At 44.8% G+C, this 9,947-nt stretch overlaps 1 protein-coding gene across 1 annotated transcript; it reads left to right on the top strand.

The window, feature by feature from the left end:
* The first annotated feature begins 4,975 nt into the window (after window positions 1–4,975).
* Window positions 4,976–5,991, top strand: LOC147970835 (uncharacterized). Its single transcript, XM_087522703.1, has 2 exons — window positions 4,976–5,296; window positions 5,939–5,991. Exons 1-2 carry the CDS (start codon window positions 5,143–5,145, stop codon window positions 5,989–5,991), a joined length of 207 nt encoding a protein of 68 aa, XP_087378829.1. The 5' UTR covers window positions 4,976–5,142.
* Window positions 5,992–9,947: the final 3,956 nt, after the last annotated feature.

Genomic DNA, 9,947 nt, shown 5'->3' with positions numbered 1-9,947 from the left:
GATGACGAAGAAATTGGCCGCCCACCCACCACCCACTTAGTAGCCACTGTCGACAATTTGACCGACATGCTCGACTTCGACTCCGAAGACATCGACGGTATGGACGACGATGCATGAGACGAACAAGAACCACTGCCCACAGGGCACTGGACAGCCACCTCATCATATGATATATATATGGTGGACTCACCCAAAGAAGGCAATGGCGACGGGACAGCGGAGGATGACCCCTCCAAGAAGCAACCCAAGCGCCGACGTCAGCAGCGCCGCTCTAAGTATCGCCAAGGCAAAAGCGGTGATACCGGCACAGGAGATAATAGCACTCCGGACAGTGCTGAAGATGACGACAATCCCCTCCAGCAAGATTTAGAGCAGGAGGATGGAGAAGCCAGCCCTCCCGAGAGAGCGGCAGATGGAAAGGCGGAGGATGATAATTACATGCCTCCCTCTGAAGATGAGGCAAGCCTCAACGATGAAGAATTTGTCGTGCCTAAGGATCTCGTCGAGCAAGAGCGCTTCAAGCGCCGGCTTATAGCCATGGCAAATAGCCTTAAGAAAAAGCAACAACAACTTCGAGCTGATCAAGATTTGCTAGCTGACAGATGGACTGAAGTCCTTGTGGCCGAGGAATATGAACTCGAACGCCCCTCCAAGAGTTACCCAAAGCAGGTTGCTACCCCGACTGGAGGAGGAGGCATTAAAACCTACATCTCCAGTGTATGACGCGGCTGATCGGCCACCTTGTGGCCGCGACAAAGAGGCATTGCAGCCAAAAGCTTAGCCCGCACCCCGACGCCAGTCAAATAAAAATGTCAAGGCACGAGGAAACACGCTAGACCTACGAGACGTATTGGAGGACAAAGCAAAACACGCAAGATCCGTCTACGGATCACGAGGGCGCGCCACTATGCGAGACGATAACCGTCACGCCAGATACACTAAAAGTAAATCCGGCCGGGCTGAACACAGCGGACAAGACTCATTTGAGCTGCGTCGTGATATAGCCCAGTACAGAGGCACCACATGCCCCCTATGCTTCACAAACGAAGTAATGGATCACCAAATCCCAGAGGGTTTCAAACCCGTAAATATCGAATCATACGACGGTACAACAGATCCTGTGGTATGGATCAAGGACTTCCTCCTGCACATCCACATGGCCCGCGGTGACGATCTACACGCCATCAAATACCTCCCACTCAAACTCAAAGGACCAGCTCGGCATTGGTCAACAGCCTGCCAGCAGAATCCATTGGCTGTTGGGAAGATTTGGAAGCCGCTTTCCTCGACAACTTCCAGGGCACTTATGTGCGACCACCAGATGCCGATGACTTGAGCCACTTAATTCAGCAGCCAGAGGAATCGGCCAGGCAATTCTGGACACGGTTCCTGACAAAGAAAAATCAAATCGTTGACTGTCCGGATGCAGAGGCCCTAGCAGCTTTTAAGCACAACATCCGCAACGAATGACTCGCCCGGCACCTTGGCCAGGAAAAGCCGAAATCTATGGCAGCCCTCACAACACTCATGACCCGCTTTTGCGCGGGAGAGGACAGCTGGCTGGCTCGAAGCAATAACATATCAAAGAACCATGGTACTTCGGATACCAAGGATAGCAATGGTAGGTCACGTCGCAACAAACACAAGCGCCGCATCAACAGCGACAATAACGAGGATACGGTAGTCAATGCCGGATTCAAAGGCTCTTAACCCGGTCAGCGGAAAAAGCCATTCAAAAGAAGCACTTCGGGCCCGTCCAGTTTGGACCGTATACTCGATCGCTCGTGTCAAATACACGGCACCCCCGACAAGCCAGCCAACTACACCAACAGGGATTGTTGGGTGTTCAAGCAGGCTGGCAAGTTAAATGCCAAAAACAAAGATAAGGGGTCACATAGCGATGACGAGGAGGAGCCCCGGCCGCCGAACACCAGAGGACAGAAGAGGTTCCCCCCACAAGTGCGGACGGTGAACATGATATACGCAACCCACATCCCCAAGAGGGAGCGGAAGCGTGCGCTAAGGGACGTATATGCGTTGGAGGCAGTCGCCACAAAGTTCAACCCATGGTCCTCCTGTCCGATCACCTTCGATCGTAGGGACCACCCCACTAGTACCCGTCATGGTGGATTCGCTGCACTGGTCCTAGACCCAATCATCGACGGATTTCACCTCACTCGAGTCCTTATGGACGGCGGCAGCAGCCTGAACCTGCTTTATCAGGACAAAGTGCGCAAAATGGGTATAGACCCCTCAAGGATCAAACCCACAAAAACAGCCTTCAAAGGCGTCATACCAGGTGTAGAGGCCCTTTGCACAGGCTCAGTCACATTGAAAGTGGTCTTTGGATCCCCGGATAACTTCTGAAGCGAGGAGTTAATCTTCGATATAGTCCCGTTCCGCAGTGGCTATCATGCACTGCTCGGGCGAACCACATTTGCGAGATTCAATGCGGTACCGCATTATGCATACCTCAAGCTCAAGATGCCAGGACCTCGGGGGGTCATCACAGTCAATGGAAACACAGAGCGCTCTCTCCGCATGGAAGAGCACACTACGGCCCTCGCAGCAGAAGCACAAAGCCGCTTCTTCAGGCAATCCACCAGTTCAGTGATTAAACACCTGGACACCGGCAAGCGTGCCCGGAGTAATCTGCAACAAAGACCGCCTAGCACGTTCCGAGCTTGCATAGCAATGCGGCCCCCACCCCAGCCCCAGCCAAACGGCGAAATCCGTGCCACACGTACATAATTATGCATTGAAAATACCATGGGCATAGGTGGGGGCACGACTACGGCACGCCCCAAAATGCGGCTCAACCGCACTAGGGGCTTCCCGCTTTATTATTTTTTCTCTCTTTCAGGACTTTACTCTCTGGAAACCCCATCCGGCAGTACGATTGCCGGACACACGATACGACAACCAAGGAGGCAGAAAGCTACGTCGCACCATGGAACTCCTAGGTGGTCTCTGATAACGAGTAAAATACCTGCTTTAAATACCATTCCTCAGCTTGCCCTTGGAGGGGACATGTCAAATAGTCCTACTTTTTGCTTATCGCACTACTGGTATCATTCTGCTTCGACGCACCTTTTTGAATAAACAATGCATAGCACTAGACTATTACCGCATTCTCTATTCTTATATATATATATATGTTCATTCATGACATTCAGCACCCGTATAGTCTGGTACGGCCAATACGCCAGGGGCTTAAGTGTACCCCATAATATGGCGTGAGAAGTCTGAATACTTTCGATAGTGCAACACCCCGAACTTATAGCATTATATGAATCAGCTCCGAATCATGTCTTGGGTCAATAGTTGGGTTTGCCCGGCTCCCATGTTTTGGTACCTTACGTTCCGCTATATCGGCTAAGGTAGCACTGGGAGAACTATTGCGATTGTGCCCCGGTTCATCTAGGCAAGAACCTCAGTAGAGAAAGCTAAAACTAACTGTCATGATAGGGCGAGAGCTGGTCGCTGTTCGAGAGGTCTCGAGTCCCTAAAGACTTATGCCACTTAGGGCGAGGAGTCGGCTTTATCTGGCTTAGGCGTGTATAGCGCCCCGAATTCGGCCTCCCGAATACTAGGGGCTTCGCCAAAATTTAAAATTGTAGACTCTATGGCTAAGTGAGAGTGATAAAGCATTATAGTCCGATTGCCTTGTTCGTTGTGCTGAGCACCTCCCTCGACGGACCCAACAATGGGAAAAAGAGTGCTCAGATTTATCCCGAACACCCCACCACTCGTGGCATGGGGGCAGAAGCCGACGACTGGCCATCTCTCAGATTTGATAAACAGCCACACATAAGGTAATATTTTAAATTCAAACAAGTGTTGCATAGCGCACATGAACAAGTTTTCATAATACAGGATCACGCAAGCAAGTTCATTCAAAAATTACATCCTTCACACACTCGTCCGCCACAAGATGGGCACCCTTCAGGACACCCTCATAATACATTTCAGGGTGGCGATGCTCCTTGCCCTGCGGCAGTCCCTCCTTCACCAGCTTCTCGGCGTCCATCTTGGCCCAGTGCACCTTCGCACGGGCAAAAGCCAGGCATGCACCTTCGATGCAGGCGGACCGCTTTATGACTTCCAGCCGTGGGCAGGCATCCACAAGCCGCCTCCCCAGGCTGAAGTAGATATTGGGAAGGGAGTCGCCAGGCCACATCTGGACTATAAGGCCCCTCATGGCCTGTTTAGCCGCCTTGTGCAGCTCGACCAGTTGCTTCAGCTGGTCGCTCACAGGCATCGGGTGTTCGGTCCTAGTATACTAAGACCAGAAGAACTTCTCCGTCGAGCTTCCCTCCTCGGCCTGGTAGTACTTTGCAGCATCCGACACGCTGCGAGGCAAATCTGCGAATGCTCCTAGAGAGCTTCAGACTCGGGTAAGTAACAAGTAATTTACTTTCACATGCTTGCTTTGCATAATGAATGCCTTACCCGCCGCTATCTTCCTCATCGCCTCAATTTCCTGGAGGGTCTTTTGGGCTTCAGCCGTGGCATGCTTTGTGCTCTCGAGGGCCGCGGAAAGCTCGGACTCTCGCGTCTTCGAGTCAAGCTCCAAAGTCTCGTGCTTCTTCACGAGAGCCAGGAGCTCTTGTTGCACCTCGCCCACCCATGCCTCTTGTTTTTCCCGCTCGGTGCGCTCCTTGGCCACTTTGTTTTCGGCCTCAGACAGCGCTTGCTTCAGGGTCGCCACTTCGGTCGGGGCCCCTAGAACATCCATGATGATCCTATCATTTTGCAACTGCATCTCTTTATATATATATATATATAGTAGCACTATTCTGATCCCGGGATCAAAATAGTTATTTGGATCACGGCGGCCCTATATAGGACTCGATGGACTTGTTCCCGAACTCCCAAACCTGCCGGTGTCAGAAAAAAGCCCACTCTCCCTCGATCCCCCACCTTCCGTCCAAAAAAAACCACCCCACCCCACCCGCTGCCCCGATCCCCACCTTGACCTCCCTTGATCCCCTCCCCCGAGCGCCGCCACCCTCGCTCGATCTCGCCGCCCTGCGCGCCTCCTCCAGCTGGCCGACCTATCCAAGGCGCCCCCCGGACCTACCAGCGCGGGGTCGCTGGGCGCCGCCCACACCACCGGGAACCTGTTGCCGCACTTCCGCCATGGCTGCACGCTCCTCCGCGGCCCAATCGTCGCCGCCGCCGGGGATCCTCGAGCACCATCATCCTGGCACGCAGTCCATGGCCGCCTCCCCATGCACACCATCTCGTCCTAGTTGCTGCTGTGTGAAGATCCGCTGTCCTGAAGATGCAAGAGGTAGTCTTTCTAGCTAATGCTAATGCTATTTTCTTCCTCCTAATGAAGTCGACGCCTTGATTTTCATGGATAAGCAAGAACAGAGGAAGATACAGAGCATGAGTAGAACATGGACTGCTCGCACGCGCCGCCATGGACTGCTGCGCTGCCATCCCTACTGACTGAATTCATCTTAAGAGTTTTATTCACAGATATAACGGACTGGTTCATACAAGTTACCAGTATTATTACAATTACAAAACAACAAGTTGCAGGTGTCATCAGTTTGATAGTTTAATAGGCTTTTTTTGGACAAGAATCACCCATCCCTGCGCATATCCGAATCTCTCGATCCACAAGTAGCTAGTCGTTAGATCTTATAGCAAGATGCCAACTTTTCTATTTTTTACCAAAAGGAAAAATAACTATGTTTAAGTGTTCCGCTGATGATCATGGGATTGGGAGACAGACATATAAACTTGTCTTCAGAAACAGATCACAAGCAAACAAACTGAAATCTGTTTTGCTCACAGGTTAATTGGTAGTAGTCATGTTTTCAATCCCAGAGCACCTGCCTGCCTGGGTTTGGTGGACAGAGTAGTCCTGCTTCTCACAGGTTTTGTTTTGTTTATTTGTCACTTCATTTTCTCGCTATTTTTTCAGACCTATTTGCCCAGCAAAATGCTGCACTTTTGGTGCAAAACCGTCAAAGATGAACTCAACAATCTCCGAGGCGACGGCACAACCAAAAAGTACGAGGAGTGGGACCGTGTGTACCGCTATGACTACTACAATGAGCTCGGTGAGCCGAACAAGGGCTATCCGCAGCCGGTTCTCGGCGGCACCGAAGAACTCCCCTATCCCCGTCTTGGTAGAACTGGCCGACCCCCATCAAAAATAGGTGAGTCCAGTGCAGTGTATATGTTTGTTCTTTTTCACATGTTGACAACCATGTCACCTTGCAATTGGACTCATATCGGGGATTTGATCTTTTCGCCAAACCCTAGATTGGAGAGCAGAATTCCTCAGTACAAGATACAGGAGGCCCTCAACGTCACTGTCCCGCGTGATGGTATTTATGCATCTTCCTAGTTGCTATGACAATGCTGGATTTAATCATCCTAGGAGAGAAGAAGCAAAAAGACAATCAAAGTGTGAGAGAACACGTACAATGATGAGAGGACAAAAAATGTGTGGTGGTGAATACCTCCACCGCATTGCCATTTGGCCCCATTTTACCCATTTAGCCAGTGTCCTCTTCAAAGTGTTAATCTTTAAAGATAATGGAACCAATTTCTTTAGTATGTACTTACAATTGCAACTCTGGGCGTCTGTGTAATGTTTGTAAACTTGTAAAGAAAATGGAAGTTCAGGGCGAAACCAGCTAGTCCATGGAACAAAAATCCAAACTTTTGAAACAAAGAGTGAGTAAAATTTGGAAAAAGTAGAACACTTACAAAACTAAAAAAATAAAATTCTTTATGTGAGAGAGAAGTCTAAACCTTCGCTGTTAAAAGTTGACGTAAATAACTATGGTATTTTCACATGAAGAAACTCAAGTGAAAAAAATAAAAAGAAGTAACTCAATGTTTAAAGGAATTTTAAACATTTCTAAAAACATTATAAAAATATAGAAGTCCAAATTTTATTTTAAAAAATGGCTTTTCCCCATCTTTAAGAAATGCTAGAGGTTCAAATTTATCTAACTAAGAAGTTCAATGTTCATTAAAAAACCAAGAAGGTTAAATTGAAAACACTTACAAGTTTAAATATAAAATAATAGAGAAGCTCAAAAAACCAAGAAGTTCAAATTTAAATAGCGGAGCGGTTCGATGTTTAATATGAAACATGGATTCCTTGTTACTAAAGAATATACTAAGAAGTTCAAATTTTTTAAAATACTATAGTTCAAAATTTATAAAAAATGGATTTTCCTCTTTTCTAAAAAAACCATAGAGGTTTAAATTTAAATAACGGAGATGTTGAATCTTTATTACAATACCAAGAAGGTTAAATTAAATAAACCAAGCAGTTTTAAAAGTTTATGAAAATAAATTTTCACTCTTTTCAAAAGGACCTAGAAATTCAAATTTAAATAATTGAGCGGTTCGATATTTGTTACATAACTAGGACGTTTCCCATTACCTAAGTAGAAGGTCATGTATTGGAAGTATCCAGTACGTCAAGAAATGGAGACCACAATTTTTTGCGGTAATTAGTACGGCTGTGTTGATCTTCTTCATTCTGTGTTCAAGTCCAATGTGTTCTGTTTGTTTCCGCAACTCTTCCTTATGTGAATCCCATTCGCTTTGGAGAAAAATGTACTTATAATTCGGGTAGAAGCTCACGTTTTGTTAAATAATGGCACACAAAAAGGTAGCTTTTGGCAAAACAAACACAATACACATAAAGCATAGAAGTTCAAATGAAAAGCAAAAGCGAAAAAATTCTTACAAGCGGGGTAGTTTTTCCAAAACACGCGTGAAAAAGTACGCAAAAAATGAAAAACAGAAAACTCTTGAAATTAATAGCACGCAAAGTTCTTGTTTCAAAAATTCCGAAGTTCACGTGTACCACGTGTAGAAGAAAAATCATCATATGAAAAAAGGGAACACCTAGGCCATTTCGCCGAAAATCAAAAAATGCATAAAATGTCGCGAAAAATAAAAGCTTAAAAGGTTTATTGAAAGAAGTTCAAGTGCTCTATCCGGAGAAGTTCAAAAATTCTTGTGAGAGAGGTTCACCTTGTATTTCCGTATAAAAATCGAATACTATTCTTTACTCAAAATATAAAAAGGTGAAGTTCAAATTGAAATAACACAAAAGTTCGGAGTTTATTAAAACCTAGGATTTACCTGTTCAAAAAATAAAAACACATCACCATTTTTGCACTTTTAAAAACAACCCATAAACGAAAAAAAGTTGCTAGAAGTTCAAGTGCTCGGCGAGGAAAAGTTCAAAAAATTCTTGTGAGAGAGGTTCACCGTGTATTTAGATGTCCAAAATACAAAAAAAATGTTGTTTTTTGTGTTTTAAAATAATTATCTCAAACCAGAGAGAAGTTCAAAGTGATAATAACCAAAAGTTAACGTAGTACATGGTGTGTATTTCATATAAGAAAAAAACAATTAAAGTGAAACAGAGTGAAGTTCATACAGACATGCCCGAGAAGTTCAACTACTTCACGCACTGCAAAAAATAGCACGTAAAAACAGAGTGAGGTTCAAACAGACATGCTCCAAAAGTTCAACTATTCATGCAGTGCGTTTTCGTTCGCGATGAAGGCAGAAATCATGATATCGTCATTTTCTAATTTACTTCAAAACGGCAGGAATATCATTTGTGTAAGTTCAAGTCATCGGTCGAAGAAAGTTAAAAAATATGTTGTGAGAGAGGTTTGTACAAAGAGAATATCATTTGTGTAACACTGACGAAATTGATGGGAAAATTTAAAACAAAAATACGTCACAGAAGTTCAACGTGAAAACAGCACGAAGTTCGACTACTATAGGGAATGAATTTGAGATGAAAAACTTTTAAAATTGTCGCGAGTATGAAAAAACGATAAACACGGGAAAGTTGCGTGTTTACAGCAGTTTTCCATCGGTATATCACTTGCTCAATTCCGGTGAGTGAATGGAGAGCTATGAGCAAAAAAATCACATGAAAAACAGAGTGAAGTTCAAGTACACGCGCCGAGAAGTTCAGGTTCTTCATGGAGTGCATTTTCAAAGAATCTGTTTCGCGATAAAGGCAGAACGCATGATCCCGCCGTTCTCGAAATTACTTGAAAACGCCATCCATGAACGCAAGCCCCTCATCTAAAGCAAATATTCAAATTGGGAAAGAAGAAGACTAGCTAGAAGAAGAAGAAAAAGAAGAAGAAGAAGAAGAAGAAGAAGAATTTTTCTTCTCTTTCTTTTTCTCCTCTCCTATTATTTATCTTCTTATTCTTCTTCTTCTAACTAAGGTAGGTAAAAACGCCATTTTTTAGCTAAGCTAGGTAAAAATGCTAAGTGTAGGTCATTTTAGGGCTAAGCTAGGTAAATAGGTCATTTTGGAGCTTAGTAAGGTTATTTTATCATTTAGGAGGAAAATAAGCTAAGTCTATGTCATTTTGGAGCTAAACCAAGGTTATCATGCCATTTTTTACGTAAGTGTGCTAAGTATGTCATAAATGAACTGAAGAAGCTATGTATAGGTCTTTTGAGCTAACCTAGGTAGTTATGCCATTTTGGAGCTAACTAAGCATATTTGGTCATTTTGGAGGAAAAAATGCTAAGTATAGGTCATTTTATAGCTATCCTAGGTAAAGTATGTCAGTTTGGAGCTAAGTAAGGTTATTATGTCATTTTCGAGGAAAATAAGCTAAGTATAGGTCATTTTGGAGCTAAACCTAGGTTATTATGCCACTTTTTACCCAAGTGAGCTAATTATGTCGTAAATGAACTAGCTAAGCTAAGTATAGATCATTATTGAGCTATCCTAGGTAGTTATGCCATTGTTTATCTAACTAAGCATATAAAGTCATTTTGGAGGAAAAAAATGCTTAGTATATGTCATTGTATAGCTATCCTAAAGTATGTCAGTTTGGAGCTAAGTAAGGTTATTATGTCATTTTCGAGGAAAATAAGCTAAGTATAGGTCATTTTGGAACTAAACCTAGGTTATT

This window comes from Triticum urartu, chromosome 5A (genome assembly GCF_056163025.1).
Source record: "Triticum urartu cultivar PI428250 chromosome 5A, HENAU_Tu73, whole genome shotgun sequence".
Taxonomy (NCBI): domain Eukaryota; kingdom Viridiplantae; phylum Streptophyta; class Magnoliopsida; order Poales; family Poaceae; genus Triticum; species Triticum urartu.
This window is presented reverse-complemented; position numbering and strand designations above follow the sequence as displayed.

Coding starts and splice junctions, on each gene's coding strand:
- LOC147970835 (XM_087522703.1), top strand. CDS start 5,143: ATGGCTGCACGCTCCTCCGCGGCCCAATCGTCGCCGCCGCCGGGGATC. Junction 5,297..5,938: donor CTGTCCTGAAGATGCAAGAG/GTAGTCTTTCTA, acceptor CTATTTTTTCAG/ACCTATTTGCCCAGCAAAAT.